The sequence below is a fragment of the Equus quagga genome, chromosome 5, assembly GCF_021613505.1.
Source record: "Equus quagga isolate Etosha38 chromosome 5, UCLA_HA_Equagga_1.0, whole genome shotgun sequence".
NCBI lineage: Eukaryota > Metazoa > Chordata > Mammalia > Perissodactyla > Equidae > Equus > Equus quagga.
Window position 1 is genome coordinate 59,015,320 of NC_060271.1, and position 25,144 is coordinate 59,040,463.

Below are 25,144 nucleotides of genomic sequence, written 5' to 3' on the forward strand. Positions count from 1 at the left end.
GCGTGTATATTTCCACTCTTTTCCAATCACACCTACCTCTTATGGAATGCAAGAGAGAATGAGATTGAGCACCTGAGAACTCGCCGAGGTCACCACCGTCCTCCTCATCACCAAATCCAATGCACACTTTTCAACACTTGCCAGATCGTGACATCGTTGATCACACCCTCCTCCTTCGATCTCCATCTCCTTGACTTTGACCACACCGCGACCACTTGCACGCCTCAGTTCGCTGAAGGTTTTGTAAGTGTGTCTTCTTTCTTCTACGCTTTAAAAAGATTGATGCTCCCAGGCTTTAAAAGCCTACTATTTGGCCACTTAAATGTGTCTTGACTCTATCTTCACCTCTCCACTGTTCAGCCTGCCTTCTCCCCTACCTGGACCACTGCTAAGGCCTCCCAACTGGTATCCTGGACCTTCAAATCCAACTCCCACAACAGAGTGGTCTATTTAAGAGGCAGCTCAGAACCCTACAGTGTCTCTTTCTTGCCACGGGTAAAGTGCAAACGCCTTAGCAAATATCTTTAGGAGATAAAGTTGGCAATGGGATGACTTCCTGTCCCATGCCAGGGAGAAGGATGATGGAAGAAGGAAAATGTACCATGAAATGAGGGGGTCAGCTCTGGTCTGTCTCTCCTACTTTGTCTCAAACCGCTCCCAACATTTATGTTCTAGCAATATAAGAAGTTCTGTTAGTGCCGTCTCGTTGATTCTGACTCCCAGCGACTCCCTGTACAGCAGAGCGGAACCCTGCCCAGTTTTTAGCACTGTCCCCTCACCGTACGGCACTATATCAGACAATCCTCTGCTGCTAATCACAGGATTTTCATGGCCAAATTTTTTTTCAAAGTGGATGGCCAGGTCCTTCTTCATAGTCTGTCAGCTCTGCTGAAAACTGTCCACCATGGGTGACCCTGCTGGTATTTGAAATACCAGTGGCATAGCTTTCAGCATCACAGCAACATGCAGCTGCCACTGTATGACAACTGATGATAGGCAGATGGTGTGGTTCCCTGACCAGGAAATGAACCCTGGGGGCAGTGGTGAAAGCACTGAATCTTAACCACTAGACCACCAGGGCTGGCTATAGGATGTAGAATGCATGAATAGATGAATGAATGATGGTGGTAGCCTGAAATAAAGGTGTTATCTTAATAAGGATGCTGAGCTTTCAGTAAGTTATGTCCGTAGTCCCAGCATCTCTTATCCGCAGAGGAGATGAGGATCCAGAAAGCCAACAGCCTCAGCGCAATGCAGGCAGCAGCCCCTTTTCACTCTTTAACTGGAGCTTAATTTAGTAGCCCTTTCAATGAGCAGCACTGAGCTCCGGCTCAGGTCTGAGTTAAAAACTGATCCAGAAAGGCATTGGAGGAAGGGGTCCTGAATCACAGTGTGGAAGGGTGCTGGACTTTTATTAGGTGAGGAAGTAGTAAAGGTGGCAGAGGGACAAGTGGGATGACTTCCCTCTCCACAATTATTGAGGATATGCTAATGCATGCTTCTGAGTGCAAAGAACAGACCAGAAAAACTCATGACTCACCCAAGAAATTGCATACAAATGTAAATTCCCAGGTCGCAGTAAAAGTAGGATCATGCATTCATTAAAAACATGTAAGCTGTTCCCGAGTACACTGCAAAACTGATGTCTGCATAGATATCAGTGTTTCCTCTGACTAATAGGGGAGAAAAAGGAGTCATTCATTATAGTCTTCTTTTTCACTGCCCCAAATAAAAATAAATCCTATAAAAGGAGTTGCCAAAAAGAACAATTAGTTTGCAAAGTTGTTTAGAATTGGAGTTGCATTTTTCCCCTATAGAATCAGTGTTGCAAATGGGGATAAAGTTTGCAGGGAGCCTACAGATTTCTGTTTAATGGATATTATAACAACATTTCCTTAAGAAAACAAAACCAAAGTTCCATCAGATAGCTCTCTGCTGCAATCAGGCCATCTCCTCTGCACTGTCCACGACTGCCCCTGCCAGCACCCATTTGTCAGGCTTGGGAAGATAGGCAACCTCATCTCCTCAGATGGAGGTGGTAGGGGTGCCATCAGGGCTGTAAGTTAGGAGGGCGTGGAGCAAAGCTTGGCCCAGGCAGGCACAAGGGGAGGGGAAGGGAGGCTAGACATGGGGCTCCCTCTGCAGCTTTTCCTCCTTTCTTCTCACCCACTCCTAAACCTGTGGATTTGCCTTTTGCTCAAAATAAGTGGGCGTTGATCTAACAGTGAGCAACCTGTCTAAATAGAGAGCTTTAAATTGAAAATGGTATTACTTTTAAGTACATTTGACCAAAATTATTGAATGGCTTGTAGAAAATGAAAATGAATTACAAGGACAGCACTCTATATTATACAACATGTGTCTAACTTAAAATGTAGAGGCAAATAGAACTTTCCCCAAAAATGAATTTTTAAAAAGCCTAATTAATTTCTGAAATTAGAATAAATTTCAGTGGCTCTCAACCAGCCCCCTCCCTGGGGGGCTCTGGGAAGTATGTGGAAAAGCTACTGGCTTGTCAAGGTGACGTCAGTCACTAATGGCATTTAGTGTTGGGGTGTGGGGACGGGGGCCCGATGCCAATGTCCTCAGTGTGATGCTTCCAACACAAAGAGGAGCTGCCCTGCCCTAGGCAATGACTGCACAACCCATGACAGTAATAACTTAGAACCAGCCACTTACAACTGCTGTTTCCTTCCATCATGAACTGTTTTTACTGTTCTTGGGTCCATTTTAATTGCCAGGGCAGCACTAGTCAAAGGGCCAGTGGCCACCAGAGTCATCTATAAAACACAAGGGCCACTGTCCTCCTCTTTCCTCCTGGCAGGATCAGAGAAAGGCAGAGGTGGAGCGGCCTTGGAAACTGGCTGACCCCACATTCCTGGCCCCACCTCAGGTGCAGAGAGATGCAATAGCCCTGATGTCACCCTGTTGGCAGCAACATTAAGCCCCCACAGAGGCTCCAGAGCCCTGAACACAGTACTCTTTGCTGACAAAGCATCCTGAAACATGGTAGAGCTGTACCATTTGCTCATTTAACTTCTGCAAATCCAACTGTCTGAGTTTGGCTGAAGGGGAGGAAGCAATCTGACCCGTGTGGGAGACTCTGCTCACCACTCTGCTGCTGAAGTGAGCAGAGATGCCAGAGCATCTCAGAGCGTGAGCAGCTCACCTCACTGACATTCGACACCTCAGGTCCAGGCAAACACTTTTTTTTTTCAGTTAGTAGATTTTTTATTTGGCAATATGAACAATTATAGCAAACATAAAGTCATTCTTTAAAATTATATGAGACAAATTATCAAACATAAAAATAGAAATTTTGAGTTGTCACAGGATCTCAAAATCACTGATATGTTAATTTTTTAATAAAATAGATACATCGCTTTTGTGAAAATGAAAGTCTCTGATAGTTTTAACGCTTATGTGTCTCATTATCTTTTTCTATAAAAATGACCACTGCATTTGCCAGTTTTTCTTGTGACACTGTAAATCTCTAAGGAGAAGCTACATTCTCCACTGGCAACTGATATTGGCTAACTGATTTTGTATGTAAATATATACTAAAGAACTCAGAAATGAATCCAGTAAAACATTGCTGCCAAGTATGTTGCAACACTGAAGTCAAAAAATTGCTTAACCCACCTCTCCCCTGTCATGTGAAAGAGAAAGATACACAGCCGCACTGTCCAGACACGACTCTTTATCTCCCCCTGTTGGAGAATTGTCATACTACGCTGACTATATTAGAACAACACCCTCTACTGCCATCTGCTGGAAAACAGTCAAAATGAATACAAAAATCCATGACAGTGACAAGGCAGGATGCTCCTTTAGAAGGGACAATTTTGAGCAGTGCAAACCTGAAGCAACCATATGTGCCAGCCCTGAACATAGCCACTAAAAACAAGCCAACTCCTTGCTCTGGTTCCCAGCCAAAAAGTGAGCAATCTGCCCCACCGATGGGCATACTGGCTATACTGGAGCAAACAGATAGTTCTAGACTATAGGCAGTGGGCATTGCAAGAGATTTCCTTTTGACTGCACTTGACTTTCTCCTTACTCAGCCCTTACATACAGAGTGACCCTGTTTCCCTGGCATGTTTAGCCAGCAGGAAATAGGACTGACTCTATTATATGTATACAAAATATTGTCAAATTCAAGAGCAAGCATGAGGACATAAAAGACAGTAGCTGAACTACATAAATTCTGAGGTTTTTTTCAGCTAAGTTTAGTTTGCAGGGACAACTCTATATCTATGAAAAGTTTGTGCTCCATTTCCAGAGTATAGAGATGTCATGGGGAAGGAACTGCCTGGTCAAGGATCAGAGTTTCCACTTCCCCTCCCCACTCCCCCTCGCATCTAGAGGTGACAGGTTTTCACCAACAGAAGTGATGTGTGTCTCTTCTAGGCCGAGGTGATTATGAGGCAGAGGTAACTTCTGCATCTCCCTTGCTCCATCTGCAGGCTTCAGAGCTCTGAAACCCGAGGAGAGGGCAGACCCTAAAGATGGACAGTGCTTGGGTCCCTGCCAGCTGGGAGCAGCCACATTGCACTGGTACAGAGGAAGAAAGGTATATGGCATCAAGCCACCAAACTTTGGGAGTTTATTTATCACAGTGGCTAGCATTACCTTTATTAATATGATTTACTATTAGTTAATGCATTTTTGCTGCTAATAGCTGACAAGTGATACCAGGGAGCAGAAGTTTCAGGAATCTTTATGGAGGGAAAGTTTAAAAAGAAGGCTATTACTTTTTTTCTGTTAATTGGCAAAAGACTACCCTTCCTAAATTTCAGAGAAAAATACTAATGTAGCTTACAAATATGGTCTGTGGGAACATGGCTTTGAGAATCCCTGGACAGGCTTTTGGAAGGCTGCTTTCTCCTCACTCTCTCAGCAGAAGGGCCCTGTGGTGGCGGGTACATGTGGTGGCAGAATGCCCTCGTGTTCCTGGCCAGGCCTCACCCAGACTAACCTCATTGCTGTGACCATGTGCTCACACTCACTCAGTGCAGGCGTAGAGCTGAGGGTCCAGAACCTCTCCGAAGCTATCTCTTCTATAATGACTGTCTTATTTCAGGGAGGATGTGCCAAGGAAAAATGGAATCTTAATTTAAAAAATGGGAGTTTATTTATTGAAATGAAATTTCAATAAAATCTTGGCTCAGCATCCCCGTGTTCACGGGTCCTGGTGCTTACATTCCACCCAGATATCCAGCCTCTTCTTAGCTCAGAATGGAGTTTTTCCTTGTGTGTGACTGGTTAAGGGCATTCTCCAGCTTCCGTGCCCTGGTTACCATTATTGTCAGTCAGCCAGGGCAAGCTTTCACTGTTTATTAACTTATTCAGTCTCCACCCACTAAATTCAAGATGCCGGTTAGCAATGTTAAGATCACCTTTTACTGCATTCTGTGGTATAACTTCTCACTTGCACCAGCATTTAAAACCACCAAATCCAAGTGGTGATCCCAACACAGACACCTGCCTGACACTTAGTTTTCATTTCTAGACACCTGGCCCAAGCATTTAAATGCACCATGGGAAACTCACCTTCTAATTTCATTACAATAAATTCACTGTGAGAAACCACAGAAGAACGTGCTAGCGATCAGAGCAGGATCCAGGATTCGGGGGTGGGGGAGACGCTCAATCTTATACATGGGAGAAGGGTCTTTAATAAAAGGACACCAAATTACAAATTCAAAACTTTGAACAAAAGAAAATATTTATTTAGAATGAGAAAAATCGCGACATAGTGCAAATGAAAAATTCCACAAACATCACAAAATCCAGAACAATACCATAATATTTTATTAGTCAACTGGATGATACAATATGTTGGCTACATATTTTTGGCTGTCTACTCTGATCACTTCTTCACATAGCAACAATCCATATTATGATTTTTTTTTTAAAGATTTTATTTTTTCCTTTTTCTCCCCAAAGCCCCCCGGTACATAGTTGTGTATTCTTCGTTGTGGGTTCTTCTAGTTGTGGCATGTGGGACGCTGCCTCAGCGTGGTCTGATGAGCAGTGCCATGTCCGCACCCAGGATTCGAACCAACGAAACACTGGGCCGCCTGCAGCAGAGAGCGCGAGCTTAACCACTCGGCCACGGGGCCAGCCCCTCCATATTATGATTTTTGATAGAAGAGAAAGGCAATTTTGAGGGCTGGCCCCGTGGCCGAGTGGTTAAGCTCACACACTCTGCTTCAGCGGCCCAGGGTTTCACTGGTTGGGATCCTGGGCACGGACACGGCACCGCTCATCAGGCCACACTGAGGTGGCGTCCCACATGCCATAACTCAAAGGACCCACAACTGAAAATATGCAACTATGTACCGGGGGCTTTGGGGAGAAAAAGAAGATAAAACATGAATAACTTTAAAAAAGAAAAGAAGACACACATCTATGGACAGCTAATCTTCGACAAAGGAGCAGAGGGCCTACAATGGAGAAAAGAAAGTCTCTTCAACAAATGGTGCTGGGAAAACTGGACAGCCACATGCAAAAGATTGAAAATTGACCATTCTTTTTCACCACACACCAAAATAAACTCAAAATGGATCAAAGACCTAAAGATTAGGCCTGAAACAATAAGTCTTCTGGAAGAGAATATAGGCAGTACACTCTTTGACATCAGTTTCAAAAGAATCTTTTCGGACACTATAAGTCCTCAGTTGAGGGAAACAATAGAAAGAATAAACAAATGGGACTTCATCAGACTAAAGAGCTTCTTCAAGGCAAGGGAAAACAGGATTGAAACAAAAAAACAGCTCACTAATTGGGAAAAAATATTTACAAGCCACTTATCAGACAAAGGGTTAATCTCCATAATATACAAAGAACTCACACTGCTTAACAACAAGAAAACAAACAACCCGATCAAAAAATGGGCAGAGGACATGAACAGACATTTCTCAAAAGAAGATATGAATATGGCCAAGAGACACATGAAAAGATGTTCATCATCGCTAATCATCAGGGAAATGCAAATCAAAACTACACTAAGATATCACCTTACACCCGTTAGATTGGCAAAAACATCCAAAACCAAGAGCGACAAATGTTGGAGAGGTTGAGGAGAAAAAGGAACCCTCATACACTGTTGGTGGGAATGCAAACTGGTACAGCCACTATGGAAAACAGTAAGGAGATTTCTCAAAAGGTTAAAAATAGAAATACCCTATGACCCAGCCATCCCATTACTGGGTATCTATCCTAAGAACCTGAAATCAGAAATCCCAAGAAACCTTGCACCCCTATGTTCATCGCAGCATTATTTACAATAGCCAAGACGTGGAACCAACCTACATGCCCAGAAACTGATGATTGGATAAAGAAGATGTGGTATATATACACAATGGAATACTACTCAGCCATACAAAAAGACAAAATTGGCCCATTCACAGCAACGTGGATGGACCTCGAGGGTATTATGTTAAGCGAAATAAGCCAGTCAGAGAAAGACGAACTCTATATGACTCCACTCATAGGTGGAAGTTAGTATATTGATAAGGAGATCTGATTGGTGGTTACCAGGGAAAAGGGGGGGTGGGGGGAGGGCACAAAGGGGGAAGTGGTGTACCCACAACATGACTAACAAAAATGTACAGCTGAAATCTCACAAGGTTGTAATCTATCATAACATTAATTAAAAAAAAAAAAAGAAAAGAAAAAAAAGAGGCAATTTTGTATTTTCTGTAGCATGACTGAATCCAAATTGTGTTTTTTCACAAGTGATATTCCCGAAAGTTTTCTTTTAGTGGAATACAACTTGTTATCAGTAAATTCATGTACATTTTTAGGATTGCCATCAAATTTGAGGAAGCTTCTACCAAGTTTATTTCTTATGTGAATGAGCATAGCTGTACCTGCTACTGGTCCTCCAGGTTTGTGACATTCCAAAAACAGGAATTCCAATTAATTTCCTGTGATTCTCATAAAAAAACTACTGTGATGTACTCAAAATTGCACTCATTGCACTATCAAGTGTATTCCTGACATATGTTCCACATGACTAGATGTTCATGAGAACTGCTTATAGTTTTCGATGTCTGGTGGCTGGAAGAATTTTCTACAGAGTAGCTTCTGGCTCTGTACACTGGGGAGAAGTTCTATGAGCCCAAAGTTTATTTTCTGTAAAATTTAGCAGGCAGACTAATGCAGTCTGTTGTACAGACTGGCTTTTGTTAGTTGAGGTGAAGAAGTCACACACAGCTGTGGGGTTAAAAGACAATGATGGATAGCAAGGGACATCCCTGACCTAGGACAAGCAGTGACGACCATGGGGAGAGAAGAAACGGCAACTAAGAATGTTGCCCTCCCCTCGCTCCGCTCCCCCCACCCCTTCACTCTGCGGCTGGTATGGTGTGACCCTTCTCAGGATAAGCCACACAGAGGGGAACTGTTTCTCTGGAGTGATCCATTCATGTCAAATCCAAATTAACCGTGACTTTGTTCTGGTTTTCTTCTGAAAATTTATCCAATAAATACTTTCAGTGGTTCCTGTAACTTGAGTTAAACAGAGTGGGCTTTTGCTGTTTTTTACTCTTAAGTCTTTTAATCTACAACCATTCACCTCTTTTTCTGTTTTATGCCATTTATTTGTTAAGGGAAGCGGGCCATTTTTTCTATAGAACATCTCATATTATGGATTTAGCCAATTGTGTCCTTGTGGTGTGTTTTGTCTTGTTCTTCTGTCCTTCATAAATTGGTCCTTTGATTAGAGGCTTATTTATATTTCTTTCCTTCTTTTTCTTTCTTCCTTCCTTCCTTTCTCTCTCTCTCTCCCTCTCTCTTTCCTCGCCGTCTCTCTCTTTTTCCCTTCCTCCCCCTCACTCCTCTACTTCCTCCCTTCCTTCTTTCTTTCCTTCCTTTCATTTTTGGTAAAAATGTTTCGAAGCTGGTGGTGTGTACGTTTTGTTAAATAAATGAAGGGGCACACAATGCCCAATTGCTCCCCTTTAGTGATGTGAAGAGGGATCACTGAATTCAGCTTTGTCAGCCTGATCCTTCCATGATAAAGTTCCTCATCAACTTTTCAACTAGTAGTTTTGACATCCATTTTATGTCATTGACTGGATCCAATATTTCATGAGGGGATATTTTTCAGTTGAAATTCTTCTATAAACAAGAACCTTCCTTTCTCACTGTTTGGGTTACTCTGAATTATGATTTTTATGGAAAAGTCAGGATAAGTGCTTGATTCTTTTGCTTCGACAGTTTTCAGAATGTTGAACTGCAATGGTGACTAATGAGTTATTTTTTAGTATTCTTACCAACTCACAGATGTTAATAAATGAATTTGATTTAGTTCAAATATTTGCGGCTACTTTTTGATGCTCAAATTCTCTCTTTGGCCAGTGGAAGTGCATTCAGGTTGGCTCCTACGTCCTACTGACATAACCCCAGTAGTCTTTGATAGCTCCCTTACATTCTGGCAAAAATAAATGTTCTAGGTTCATCTTGGTTTCTTTAAATGTGAAATTGTACTTAGAGATCACGATCTGGGAGTTATGGGTCCCCGTGCTACTGAGTTGTCTTTGCTTCTGAGATTTTTCAATGGACAGTCCTGATGTCAATATCTTCCCAGTCTTTTTGATCTTCCAAAGGTTGTAGTTTTGTAGGTTACTCAAGAAAGGCTCATGGAAACAATATTATTTGAGTTCTCGCATGTTTGTAACTGTTCATCTGTGGGCTTTATACCTCAAGCTCAGTTTGTCTGGATATAAAATTCATGGCTCAAATTTTCTTTTTTGAATATATTACATGTGTACTCCATTTTCTTCTAGCATCAAGTACTATTTTCTAAAAGTCCTCCCTGATTCTCTTCCTCCCTTATAGGTGACTTTGTCTTTTTGCCTGAGTGCCTAAAATATTTTTTCTTTTCCTTTAAAGTCCATAAGATTTCCTAGAACATGTCTCAGTGCCGCTTTCTGGGTCAACTTTGCTAGGATACAGGATGCTTTTTCAATACACAATTCAAGCTGACTTTTATTTCAGGAAACTTTCCTTAAATTATAGGTTTTACTGTTTGTTTTAGGTCAGAGTTTTGAATTACTTCTTTGGGGGTTCTTACTAACATACTAAGTCTTCATTGCTTGCCTCTATGTCTATCACTTTCTCTCAAATCCTTTTTTTAAAATTTTTTTCTTCTTTTTTTTGAGGAAGATTAGCCTTGAGCTAACATTTGTTGCCAATCCTCCTCTTTTTGCTGAGGAAGACTGGCCCTATGCTCACATCCATGCCCATATTCCTCTACTTTATATGGGGGACACCTGCCACAGCATTGGTTGCCAAGTGGTGCCATGTCTGCACCCAGGATCCGAACCTGAGAACCCCAGGCCACCAAAGTTGAACATGCAAACTTAACCGCTACACCACTGGGCCAGCCCCCTGTGTGTCTTTAATCCTCAGAATCCTAAAGACATTTTTCATGGAAATAGAGCAAAAAATCCTAGAATTTATATGGAACAACAAAAGACCTCCAACAGCCAAAGCAATCCTGAGAAAAAAGAACAAAGCTGGAGGTATCACACTCCTGATTTCAAAATATACTACAAAGCTATAGTAATTAAAACAGCATGGTACTGGCATAAAAACAGACACACAGATCAATGGAACAGAACTGAGACCCCAGAAGTAAAATCACACATCTACAGACAGCTAATTTTCAACAAAGGAGCCAAGAGTGTACAATGGAGAAAAAGAGGTCTCTCCAATAAACGGTGTTGGGAAAACTGGACAGCCACATGCAAAAGAATGAAAGTAGGCCATTATCTTACACCATATCCCAAAATTAACTCAAAATGAATTAAAGACTTGAATGTAAGACCTGAAACCATGAAAATCCTAGAAGAAAACATAGGCAGTATGATTTTCTACATTGGTCTTAACAATATCTTTTTGAATATCATGTCTCCTAGAATAAACAAATGGTACTACATTCAAACTAAAAATCTTCTGCACAGCAAAAGACACCATCACTAAAGCAAAATGGCAACCCACCAACTGGAAGAAAATATTTGTAAATCATATATTTGATAAGGGGTTGATATGCAAAATATATAAAGAACTCATACAACTCAACAACAAAAAAAACAAACAACCAGATAAAAAAATGGGCAGAGGGTATAAACAGACATTTTCCCAAAGAAGGTGTACAGATGGTCAACAGGTACATAAAAAGATGTTCAACATCACTAATTATTAGGGAAATGCAAGTTAGAACTACAATGAGATATCTCCTCACATAATCAGAGTGGCTATTATTAAGAAGACAAGAAATAACAAGTGTTGGAGAGGACGCAGAGAAAAAGGAACCCTCCTCATACACTGCTGGTGGGAATGTAAATTGGTGCAGCTGCTATGGAAAACAGTATGGAGATTTCTCAAAAAATTAAAAATAGAAGTACCATATGACCCAGCTATTCATCTTCTGGGTCTTTATCCAAAAACATGAAAACACTAATTAAAAAAGCTATACGCACCCCATGTTCATTGCAGCATTATCCACAATCTCAAAGACTTGGAAACAATGTAAATGCCCATCAATAGATGAGTGGATAAAGAAGATGTGGTATATACATATACAATGGAGTACTACTCAGCCATAAAAAAGATGAAATCTTGTCATTTGTGACCACGTGGATGGACCTTGAGGGTATTATGCTAAGTGAGATAAGTCAGATGGAGAAACACAATTATTATATGACTTTACTTCTATATGGAAGATAAACAAACAAACAATACACAGATATGGAGAACAGATTGGTGATTACCAGAGGTGGAGGGAGTCGGGGAGAGCAGAAGGGGTAAAGGGGCACATGTGTATGGTCATAGATGGCAACTAGACTTTTGGTGGTGAACACGATGCACTCTATAAAGAAGTTGAAATATAATGATCATTTATATAGTGTTATAAACCAATGTGATCTCAATTAAAAAAAAAAAGAGTGACCATGTTCATTACTGGCAAGAGTGGGGAGAATTTGCTTTTTCAGATTGCTGGTCTGAGTGGGCACTAAAAAACTTTTCTGAGGAGAATCAGACAATGTGGATAAAAATGCTAAATGTGTGAAAGAAGAATGGCATGTTTCCTTGGTTTTGATAATTGGAGCCATGAAACTTATAATGTTTGCCTTCTTCCTCTTCTTGTTAGGGTGCTCAGAGCCCAATTTGATGCTCAATCTTTAATTATTTAAATCCTAGGGCCCAAAATGCACAACCTAAATCTAAATATGTGGAACATCTGACAGACCCAAATTGAGGAAGATTCTACAAAAGAATTGGCTTCAAAATTGTCAAAGGAGCAAAAGACCAAAAAAGATCAAGGAACTAACTGTTCCAGATTAAAGGAAGCTAAGGAGATGTGACAGTAAGTGCAGTTTGTGATCCTGGATTGGATCCTGGACGGGGAAAGAGGATGGCTTATTGGGACTATGAGAGAAATGTGAACACACACTGAAGGTTAGATAAAAGTATTACATCAGTGTGAAACCTCCTGCTTTTGATAGCTGTCCTGTGGTTATGGAGGACAATGTTCTTGTTCTTAAAAAATACATACAGAAGTACTTAGAGGTTAGGGAGAGAACCAGACCCAGAATCAGATTAAAATTTAAGACAAACTTCTATGTTCTACGCTATGATTATCCTCAGTAAAGCATTAAGATATTGCGAGGCAGTCGTTTGTTTAGGTTTTCATTGAGCTACATTTAAGTTCACTTTTGTCTATTCTGCTACCCTGCTAGACAAAATTGCATGGATCCAAAATTGGTCACAAAATATATAGTAATAAATGTTTATCCTGCGATCACAGATAATTTGTATGGGCCAACTCAACTCCAGTGTTTGGTGCTTTGTCCTCCATCTCAATTGATTTGACACTAGATGTGACATTTAACTTTTCTGAGTTTTGGTTTCCAAGGCTGTAGAATGGGATTCTACCATTTGCCTCCAAGAGTTGAATATAAGAGAAATGCAGAGCATCTGGTATTGTGCCAGACACAAGACAGTGCCGGGGAGTGTTACTGCACATCTCCAAGTCTATTGCCATTAGCTCAACTGATTAGAGCCTGGGTCTGGGAAATCCCAGTTCTCTGTCTGTGATGGCAAATTAATGCTTTATGGTCATAAGCGAGACTCCATTCCTCAATCCTAGGTTTTCCATCTGCAAATGCAGGATACCCTTGATGAACTGTCAGGGTTTGACCTATCCTGAGGTCTCACTTCCCCCCACCATTTACCAAAAGCCACTCACAGCCCTAACCACTGACATATAGGCTCGCTCCATTTGTTAGGAAAGGTCAACACATAACCTGTGTTAGATTTTTAAAAACCCAATAATCTATGGTGAAAAAAATCAGAATGGTGGTTGCCTCTGAGGATGGAAGGTGGATTGACTAGAGAGGAGTATGAGGAACTTTCTGGAGTGTTGGTAATGTTCTACACCTTGATAAGGGTGTGTTGCAGGGTATGCACTTACCAAAACTCAGAGGACATATCTTAATATTTTTGCATTTCATAGTTCACACATGCATTTTGCCTTGAAAGAAAAAAACTGTTAACAGAACTTGAACGATATGCATGTTGAAGTATTTGGGGTAGTGTACCGATGGCAGCAATTTACTTTGAAATACATCAAAAAATAGGTAGATTAATGGATGGATAGATGAAGGGATAGCTGGATAGTCATGTGATAAAATAAATACACCAAAATGTAAATGGTAGAATCTAGATGGGGGGGGGGGGTATATTGGTGTTCAACTGTAGAATTACTTCTATTTTGCTGCATATTTGAAATTTTTCATAATATAACACTGGGGACAAAAATCAATGCCCAGAACCCAGAACCCTGAAATGGACTGACGTTTTAAATACCTGATTATTCTCCATCTGGAATCCACATTCTCTTATCAGGTTAGATAAAGAAAATGTTATTATAACAATGAATAATTAGTTAGCTTTCTTCTATCCTGACCTTTGCCCTCGGTCTAGTGAACTGCAAGCTCCTGGACAAATCCAGATCAAACACGGAGCTCCAAGTTCCAAGTGCAGGTTCAAAGTCTGTGTTTAGGTCCAGAACTGAGGTCTAGGGTTCAGATTTGAGGTCCATGTACCAAGGTTCGGGTCCATAACTAAAACCAGGTCTGAGATCAGATCCAAGATTCAGGACCAATCTAAATTCATGGCCGAGGCCTGATGTCTATTTTTCAAGTCCAAGTCTAAGTTCAAAGACAAGATCAACATCCAACGCCAACGACCAGGTTGAGATCTGAGGTTTAGTCCAAAGGTGAGGTCCAAGGTCTAGGCCTATGTCTGAGTTTCAGGTTCAAAGTTCAGGCTCAAAGTTCAGGTGCAAGGGCCAAGGTTTACTTCCAGTGTCCAAGTCCAGGGTTTTGTCCAAGGCCCATAACTGTTTTTGAGGTCCGTGTTACAACCAGGCTCACATTCAAGGTTGAGGGACAAAGGGTAGGTCAGATTTGAGAGAACGAGGTCCAAATTCTAAGGTACAGTTCCTAGGTTTAGGTCCAGAATAATGTCCAAAGAAAAGTCTACTGCCAGATTTAAGTGGTAGGTCAAATCCAGGTCCAAGGTCCTAGTCAAATGAATATCCAGGATTAGGTCCAGGTCTAAGTCCAAGGTCCAGGTCCAAGCTCCAGAGCGAAGGTCCAGGCACTGTGCTGACGGCCAAGATTGAAGACTGAGGTTAGGTTCAGCATCATGGACAAATCCAGGTCAACTACTGAAGCTTACTGTTGAGGTCCAATGTCCGAATTCATATCAAAGATCCAGGTCCAGGTTCTGAGTGAAGTGCAAAGTGAAAAGTCTAAATTCCATCTCAGTGTCCTGACCAAAAAACTAGGAAAATATAATTCCAAGGTTAGGCTCAATGTCCATGTCCTGATACAACATTTATGACCAAGGTCAGGTCTAGTTCCTCATCTGAGATGAGAGGTCCAGCTTCAAGGCATAGTTCCCAGGTACAGTTATCAAGACCAGCTCCTGGTCCAGGTCCAGCTTCCCGGTCTAATTTCAAGCCCAAGTCCCAGGTTCAATGTCTAGCACGAGGTCAGGATCCAGGTTCAAGGTCCACATCTGTAGTCTTGGTCCCTGGTCAAGATTCAGGATCTAGATCCTGGTATACAGATCTATATACACAGCCATGTCCTGATCTGAGGTTCAGGGTCCAGATCTGAGGTCCAAGCTTGAGGTTTTAGGTCTACGTCCATGACCAAGCACCAGGTCTCAGTTGAGGTCAAAGATCCTGGAAAAATCTAGGTCTCTGTTTGTGGTCTGTTGTCCAGTCTAAAGTCCAAGTCCATATCTAAGGTCCAGGTCAAGGTCCAAGGATAAGGACTAGCCGAGGTCCAAATCTACAAGCCAGATCCAACTTGCAAGTCTGGGTCTGAATACCAGGTTCAATGCCTAGATCCAAGGTTTAGAAACAAAATCTAAGAGCCTCTTCCGCTATCAAAGTCCATTTCCAGGCCCAATATCCAGGTCCACATCCGGAGTCCAGGTTCAAGGTATAGATCTGAATTGAGTGGTTCAGATCCAAGGTCCAAGATCCATTTCTAAGAATCAGGTCCAAGTTCCAGGTCAAATCCAGGTCTTAGGTCCAGATCCAACATCAAAGTCCAAAGTCCAGGTCCATGGTCCAAGATCCATGGTTCTGGTCCAACACCTATGTCCAAGGTCAGCTCTAGCTCCAGATTCAAGGTGAGTCTGTCCAACCTGAATTTGTCTAGTTCCTTGTACATGACCCTGGAATTGGAACTGAACCTTGGACCTGGACCAGGACATGGACCTTCTATTTATTCCTTGGAACTTATATATATACTTTGGACATGGATGGCTACCCTCAGTTGTGGACCTTGGATTTGGACATTTGACTCCAACATAGATCTGATTTTGTTCACACGTGTTGGACCTTGACTTTGCATCTGGACCTGGATTTGAACCTTGACATACTTGCATTTATCTAGCTTTTTGGACATGACCTTCAGCTGGAATTTGGACCTACACCTTCAACATGGACCTTGGATCTTCTTTTGTTCTTGTCTGAGGGTTTTAACCCATATGTATTACTTCTTTCTTCACCACCAATTTTAGATTTCTCAGGTTTCCTCAAAGCTGGCAGCCTTTGAGGTCACCCAGAAAATCAGAGAGATCACATTTACTCTTAAATGTAGTAAATATTTCTTACAAAATCCAAAGAGTCTTGCCAAGCGTTTTGCCTTCCTCCTGATTGTAGGAGCATAAATTGCAAGAAATCGTTCAGAGGTGACATTCTGTCATGCATCACATATCATTCAAGAGCCTTCAAAGCACAGCAGAAGCAGCTTCATGGGTTATAAAATGAGCGGCTGCCTTAGCTGGCAGCAAAGGATCAGTGGAAATTGTGCTTTGAGGGTTCTGGACTTTGGGATTTCAGGATAAGCCTCATGCTGATAATTAAGGAATTTCACTGTGAATCTCTTTTTACCATGTCCACAACTGTAGCGAGGGAGATATCCCACACTCCTTGAATTCCTCCTGCCTTCTTATTTTACTAAGGCTGCAGTGACAATAAGTGGCACTTATTCCACACATGACAGTTGAGGTTAGGTGTTTACCCACTGCAGAGATTTCTCACATACCCCCTGACCCAAAACATGCCTGTGAGAATCTCATAGCACCATAACAGCTCACTTGTCACTATTTTCAGCACTCATCAAGCCAGAGCTGGTGATCCTCTCGACTTCCCTAAGTGCCTGGTGCCTACAATCTCCTCTGGCAAATTTAAGCAAAGAAATGAATTTGTTGAAACTCTCAGAAACTCCAAAAAGACTAGGGAGCTAGACAAGAAAAATAAGAGGCAAAGTAGGCAGCACCAGGGCCAAAATGATGCCATGGAAAGAGCAGTGATGAACTAATGCTACCTCACCAACCACTGAACAGAGAACGCACTGCTGATGCCAGCAAGAAACACTGCAGGCCAATATTGGTCCAGCTGCCACCCCTGCCCATGGAAAATGGGTGATGTTGCCGTGCATACCCTTCCACCAGAGAACTTCTTATTACTGCTTCATTTCATCACAACCTCCTCGTACAAATCAGGATAGATGAGCCTGATTGGCTAAGCCTAGATCATATATCTACAGATTTTTTCTAGATCATATATCTGCAGGCTTGGCTGCAAGGAAGACTGGAGAAGCAATTATCTAAATACTGAGTATTCTGTAAAAGGATGCAAGTACTGCTTTACCTTAAGTTTCAGAGTGAATTATTCCTCAGATATGGGAAGTAAGTTCAAATTTTGGCTCACAAGAAAGTTCCTGTTACACTATTTGGGAACACACAAGGACTAACATTTATGCTAAAGAGTTCCGTTTATTTACAGAAGATGTAAAAGATAGAAATAGGGATCTCTAACACTCCTGCTTGCTTTGCGGAGTCTATCAGTGTAATGTCAAGAATACGAGTTCTAAAGCTTGTGTTGTGCTTCTTCAGAGTCCTGTGGCCTGAGGCATTTTACTGAAGTTCTATGAGTCTTTCTAATAGAGTTTCTCCATTGCTGTGAAAATGAAATGAGACTGATTCATTCAAGAAAGGAGGCAAAAACTGATAACCTGGCTAGAGGCTTATTGATTTTATTGATCTTTTCAAATAACCAGCTTTTAGTCTCATTGATTTTCTCTGTTGATTTTTTTCTTTTCTATTTCATTGATTTCTGCTCTATTTTTTATTATTTCCTTTCTTCTGCTTACTTTGGATTTAATTTTATCTTCTTTTTCTAGTTTCCTAAGGTGGAAGCTTAGATGATTGATTTTAGTTCTTTCTTCTTTTCTAATAAATGAATTCAATGCCATAAATTTCCCTCTATATGCTGCTTTCTCTGCAGCCCACAGGTTGTTGTCATTTTTATTTAGTTCAGTACATTTTTAAATTTCTCTTGAGATTTATTCTTTGACCCACGTGTTATTTAGAAATGTGCTGTTTTTTGGGGTCTTTTTTGGTGAGGAAGATTTGCCCTGAGTTAACATCTGTTGCTAATCTTCCTCTTTTTGCTTGAGGAAGATTGTCCCTGAGCTAACATCTGTGCCAATCTTCCTCTATTTTTTATGTGGGTTGCCACCACAGCATGGGTTTATGAGTGGTATGTAGGTCAGCACCTGGGATCCTATCCTGTAAACCCCAGGCAGCTGAAGTGGAGCACATTATGCCACCAGGCTGGCCCCATATGTCATATATTTAATACAGTTAAATTCATCAGTCACAATCTCCTTTCCATCCTGGGATTGTCCCATATCCTGGTTGATATTTTAAAATTTGCACAAGTTAAATTTCACCTTTTCTGATGTACATGTCTGTGAGTTTGGACAAATGCAGAGTCATCCACCCATTATTCCCAGTACCACACAAATCAGTTCCATCATTCTAAAACTTCCCCTGTATGTCCCCTTTGTAATCAACCACTCCACCCTCCCTCAACCTGTGACAGCCGCTGATCTGTTTTCCATCCTTATAATTTTGCCTTTTCCAGTCTGTCACATGAATGGAATCCTTTTGTATGAATCAATAGCTTGTTCATTTTCATTGCTGGATAGTATTCCAATGTGCAGATGTGCCACTGTTTTTCTATCCATTCACCTATTGAATGGCATCAGGATTGTTTCCAGGTTTTTGGTGATTATGAATAAATCTGATATAAACATTTATAATCAGGTTTTTGTGTGAATATAGGTTTGTAATTTTCTTGGGTAAATACCTAAGAACGTGATTGCTGGATGATATATTAAGTGTATTTTTAACCTTGTAAAATATACCAAATTGTCTTCCAAAGTAGCTGTACCATTTTGCATACCAATGCATGAACTGGCATCCATTCAGCAACGAATGGGAGTTCTGGTTACTTCACATCCTTGACAACACTTGGCGTTGTCAGTTTCTCGGATTTAGCCATTCTCATAAATGTTTTTTAGGAAAGAAATTCATAAGCTCTTTTCTTTCCACAGAGTAGGCGTACATTAAAAAAAAATCAATTAATAAATGAAGTTAATTATGTTCAAAGAACAAATGCCTAAAGAAAGTGAAAAGCTTTCCCCAATAGGTGTGATACTAACTGAGGAAGTTTATATTTTAGTATGAAAAGCAGCCTGGCACACAGGAGGTGCTGATGAGTGATACTTTCCCTCATCCCCATCCTGTCTTTTCTCAGAGATTTCTGCATTCTCAAAAGGAAAAAGCTTCCAGACAAGCAAGGAAGCTTTGACAGTAGACTTTCAGATATCAATCACTGGAGAGAGGGTCATTAATTTAGACACTCGGTCTTCACCACTTATTCCAAGTTCATCTAAGGTAGGGCCTCAAGTCTGTGGAAGACATTCTGTTGGTCAAGTCCAAAGTCCTACTCTCTGCCCTCACTTTTCTAGAACTCTCTACTAGGAGGCAATTGAGGAAGATGGTAAGGCAAGGGGAGGGGAGAAGGGACTTCCTTTTTCCTGTTTGCCTACTGTCCTGGTTATATAGCCCTAGCAGCCACAGATTATCCTGGCAGTGGCAGTTGATTCCAGACTTCCTTTGGGACTTCCTATGAGACTCCCCTGCAATGCTCCTCTTCAGATAATGTCCAAATCTCCATCTTTGCCAAACTCCTCTGAGCCCCTAAATTACCCATAACAGCCAGCAACCCCTCCTCAGAGCTCTGGGCTCCAGCTCTGAGGGGCTGTCCTCTGAGCATCCCTTCCCTTGTGTTCCCCCAGCCCTAGGGGCAATGGTTCCTTCCTGCAGTTACTCTCTCTGGACAACCTCAGTGCTCCACTTCTGCTCTTTCAGCCCTCCATCCAGCCCATGTGATCAATTCCCTGTATTAAATTCTTTTTGGTGAATTACCTACCATATTATATATTTGTCCTCATATTCTCATATTTAGGTTATTTCCTTCTTTTATATTAAAAACAAAGCTGCAGTCAATATTTGTACATGTCTCTGGGTACATGTATGTAAAGGCTTTTCTATAATGTGGAGCCAGAAGCAGGGTTCCTAGGTCATAGGTACAAGCATCTTCAACATTACTAGACAAAATCACTCTCTGCACTTTAGAGAAGCGTTTTTATTCTCCATATTGTTCATCACTGTTTGCATTTCACCTCTCCTTCCTCAGGGTATTACTAATGGCGCCAAGACCCAGAGAAGGAAGCTGCCCTGGCTTCTATTTGATAAAATCCTGATGGATTTTATAAACCAGAGTTTGCTGATAAGGCAATAACAGATCCCTGGCATTGTTTCACTTTGATAGTTGGTAGCATCAGATCTGCGAGGGCCAACACTCAGGAAGATGGAGCAAGCTTCTCTCTTGATGCTTCAGTTGAATTACAAGTATTTTCAGACACTATACTGGTTACTGCCAAGGTACACTTTATCCAACTCTGTGTGGTTCCTTGAGGTCTGGCAGCTTTGGGACTTTACAAGCCTGAGGCACTGGAATCTTTGCCTGGCTGGGTTCCCCAGAGCTCCAGCCCTCTCATCTGAGGTCTTGCCACATCCCATCTCCTTGGAGTTCTGCTAGGGAACCTGAATCAGTGTGTACCTCAAATGGACTCACCAACATTTTCCTGTTTCAGGAACTCTCTCTCCTGAGACACACACACATACAGACACACACAGAGACATACACACACACAGACTTCCCTGAGCTTAGATTCCTGAAAAAGGTGCAAAGAGAAGCTGTCTCCCACGGTTGAACCTGGTCCAGTGGGAGGGGCGACCTCCAGCCACAATGGCTGGGAGACCACAAACCCTGTCTCAGATTCCAAGACGGTGAATAGGAGTCATGAAAAAAACCAACCTGAGACTCAGCTTCCAGCCATCTTGGCAGCTGGAGGCTGACTAGAGGAAATTGTATTCATTTATTACTCTAGGAAAATAATGTGATGTTTTCTGCACCTGGGTAGTTTAACAGGCCATCCCCATTATATTGTGTTATTTAAAAGTTTATTCGCAACAACTCTGTGAGTTGGGCAGTATCATTGCCATTTTTCGAGTGAGGAAAGTAAGGCCTAAAGAGGTAAAATAACTTGTCTGAATGGCAGGGTTGTGACTTGAACCAGAAGAGGCCTGACTCCCCAAAGCCCACATTCTAACTTCCCACCCAAACTCTTTGGGCATAAGCAGTGGAAGAAGCTGGGACACGCTTACCCAGGCTGCCCCCCGCCTCCAGCCCACCATGCCTTCCTGAACTGCCTGGACAAATGGTGCCAGAAAACTTAGCATCGTGCTGGGATACACTTCTTATATATTTGAATGCTTTGACTTCGTTACTCTTGACTAATGTTGCAGCTTCGGTTACATTTTCTTACCTGCTTCTGGCTGTGCATATCCCCACACGGGGCACATGCCGTGTCCTGTTCACCAGCGCCTGCTCTTTCTAGGGAAGCCAGCTTCATTGGCCTAGTAACATACCCAGGACTGAACCTTCCCTTTGACAAAATCTGAAGCAGGAGTCAGTCAATGTTTTTTTAATGTAGGTCTTTATTTTTCCTGTGCAAATATGAATATAGGCATAATTAATAGTTAAGGCTTTTAAAATATGTGCATTTTGAGAATACATCACTAGTTACATTTTGCAGTTGATGTGAGCTTGGATCACACCTTCCTTTAAGAGACCTCTTAAATTCACCTAAAAAAATTAAAATGGCCAAATGATCCATAATAAAAACCAGAAGAGATTCATATGAACCCAAAACACATGCTTGAAAGTGCAGCACCTTTCACATGAACTATACTAGGGTCCGGTTACATGGATCATGACATCAGACCACAGAGACTTCAAAGCTGCTGGAGCAAAGTGGGCCATTTTGTCCCAGAAGAAGAGAAAAGAAAAAGAAAGAGGAAGAGGAGGACGAAAAGAAGGAAAGGAAGGAAGGAGAGAGATTGAAGAGAAGAGAAGGGGAAACCCTGCACATATGGCTTCTCTGCATCAGGAAAATGATTCATTTTTGGGTAATTTACAGTGTGTATTTAAGCAAAGGATAGACCATTGAGGTCATAATTCACAATCATAGAACCTGAATATATAAATGTCTTGTAAAATGCTAATGGAATTCTATTTACTGGGTTACAAAAAAGAAAGCTAGTTTCTGTACTCTGCACGCTTCTGGCTAGCTAAGAGCTTCGTCTGGGGATGTAATTCCAAGGGAGGGTGGGGCTTCCTCTTTGGGGGTGGAGGGGCAGTTTGCAAAGACACGGCCTCAGAGTCTTGTCTTCTAAAAGTTCTGGTCGTCAGCTTTGTTTGGCTTAGGACCCCATTCCAACCTCCAACCTGAAGGGCTCACCTGGAGCACAGCTCTCCTCCCGCAGCCAGAACAGGCCGCCCCAGAGGCCCTGTCCCTGGACCGGGAGACAGGCTGTCTCCGAATCTCTTTGGCCGATGAGAAGGAGGGGTCTCTTTCCTAACCGAGATGCTCTTTTCCGTGAAACACACTCTGGCTTCAGAGGGGCTGGAGGGCAGGGAGTCTGGATTTGCTCCACAGACGTGGCGTGACCTCAAATGGGGTGGCCTCGCTTTATCCCTTGTACTTGTCACAGAACGACCAAAGGCCAGAGTTTCTGGGGTCCTAAAGAGCACCTGGGGAGATACCAGATTCAGAAAGATGCTCCAAACTGTCTCATATAAGGTTGAATTTGAGTGACGACGTTGTATTGTCAGCTTCTGATATGTCTCCCTTATCAGAGGAGGTGGGGTGACGTGTGGGAGGCGGAGGGTGACTACAATATTCCATTTACGAGAAAATGAAGTCCAAAAGTCTAAGAAATCCTTGTGGATAAAAAAATAAGAGTTCTGTGTACACCCTTGCCTATGTTTGGGTTGGGGACACCTCATACTTTAAGAAGCCCTGTGTCACTCAGTGTTTCATGTGGACCTCACAACAGCCTGGCACCTAGCTGGTAATGAGTCCTGTTTTCCAGATGAGGAAACTGAGCCTCTCTCCTGAGGCCACACAGCTTGCAAAGGGTAAGGAGAGCTGGAAATCAACCCTGGCCACGTCCCGTGTTGTCTACCTGCGGCCACAGAGCATCCCACTGACAGGACCGTGGGAGACAGAAGACAGACATCTGCATTGTTACTGTTATTTGGCCTCTGTTTTTGTAGCATCCCCAGGAGCTTCCCCATCGGATGCGACATCTGTCCCACAGATCTTCACCTGGCTTTCCAGTTGGCTGAGACGCTGCTTCACTCTCATCTGGGTGGAGTTGTACTCGGCCAGGAGCCGTGCAAACCTGGTCTGCAGGATGTCCAGGGAGGACTCCAGGTGCTCCACCTTCTCCTCGATGTCCTTGGGGTCCGCCCCGGCCTTGGCCAGTTCCTCGTCAATCAGGTTGTCCTTCATCAGGATCTGTCGTCCCTTCTCCTCCAGGGCCTTCTTGGCATCAGGGTATTCAGTGAGAGCTTCCATCAGATCATCCTTGGAAAGGCAGAACAGGTCTGAGTAACCAATGCTCCTGATGTTGGCCGTCCTGCGGTTCCCTGATTTGCTCCCCTTGATGTTTAAGATGCTGATCTCCCCAAAGTAACTCCCATCACTGAGGACCACGAACTGGGTGATCCCATCGTCGGCCACCACAGCCAGTTTGCCCTCCTTGATGATGTACATCTCCCTCCCAATGTCCCCCTTCTTGCAGATATAATCCCCAGGGCTGAACACTGTGGGTCGCAGCTTCAGCACCAGTTCCACCAGCAGCCCCGCCTCGCAGTCCTGGAAGATGCGGACTTTCTTCAGAGTGTCCAGGTGCACATTGATGGCGATCTCGGCCTTCAGCTTGTCTGGGAGGCTCTTGAGCACCTCTTTCTCATCCACCGTCTTCCTGTTGGCCCACAGGTAGTCAAACCACCGGATAACCCGTGTCTCCAAGTCCTTGGTCACCTTGCGGAACTGCATGTACTGCTTGATGGAGTCAATCTTGGCCTGGAACTCGGCCCGTGAAGCATTCATGTTTGAGATCATGGAGCCCACATTGCCCACAATGGTAGCAAAAATCAGGACACCTACCAGGAAGTCTACGACCACAAAGAGATACTCCTCATCTTTCACAGGGGGTGGGGTCTCACCGATGGTGGTCAGGGTCAAGGTGGACCAATAGAGACTGTAAATGTACTTCCTGGAGAGCCGTGCATTCTCAGGTTTTGAAATGTTTGGATAAACCCAGGAATCTGTCCCGAAACCAATAAACTTGGAAATGGCAAAGTAGATGCAGGCATTCCAATGGATGATGATGAGGATATACAAGACCAAGTTCCCAATCCTGAACACATTGGGGTAGTTGGTCCTCGTCTCCGTGCGGTCAAAGAATTCAAAGAGCCGGGCAAACTTCAGTAGGCGGTTGAACCTCAGTTCTGGATAGTTCATGCCGAGCTTAAAATAAGCCAGGTCCGTGGGGACCAGGGACAACATGTCCAGCTTGAATTGCAAGGTCTTTGTGTAATGCTTCCACAGCCTCTTGGTGTCCTTGACCATCAAGCCCTGCTCGAGGAAGCCTAAAGAAAAAGATGGAGGTCACTTGGGCAACAGGGTCTGCCTTTTTTTGACCGTGGTCCACAGAAAGATATCTTACCTTGTGACTACAGAAGACGTAGTTATACATATATAACAGAAACAATTTTCAAAAACCACATTTACCATTACTACAGGAAATGCACTTGGTTACTTTCTATTCTACGATGTTCTAATCTATTTTATTTGATTAAAAATATAGATCAATTGGGTAAAATTAATTGTGGGTTGGTTATTCAATGATAGCAAAGAATGATTATTAAGTTTTAAAAGATAAATGGAAGTTATATTTAAAAAATGTGTCCTTTAAAGTTAGAGATACACACTAAGTGGTTACTGTCTGAGATTTGCCTTAAAATACTCCAGCCACCAACAGATGGTGGGTGAGAGATGAAACAAGATTAGCAAAATGTTGATAACAGTCGAGCTAGATGAGGGGACGTGGGGATGCATAATACTACTCTCTATGATTCTGTGCAAGTTTGAAAACATTAACAATAAAAATCTTAAAAACACAGGTCATGGCCTGTCAAATTGATTTGCCCAGTCACTAATGGAGCATGACCCGTTTTTGTAAAACATTGCCCAAGAGCACAGTTGTTCTC

General features: G+C 42.4%; 1 protein-coding gene across 1 annotated transcript in view; it reads right to left on the reverse strand.

Annotated features, from left to right (window-relative positions):
• Positions 1 to 23,029: 23,029 nt before the first annotated feature.
• The window catches only part of CNGA3 (cyclic nucleotide gated channel subunit alpha 3), a 28,842-nt gene continuing 26,727 nt past the window's right edge, over positions 23,030 to 25,144 (reverse strand). Inside the window, exon 9 of the mRNA XM_046663501.1 lies at positions 23,030 to 24,523. Coding sequence (XP_046519457.1) covers positions 23,118 to 24,523 — 1,406 coding nt within the window. The 3' untranslated portion in view covers positions 23,030 to 23,117. The remainder of the gene's footprint in view (positions 24,524 to 25,144) is intronic.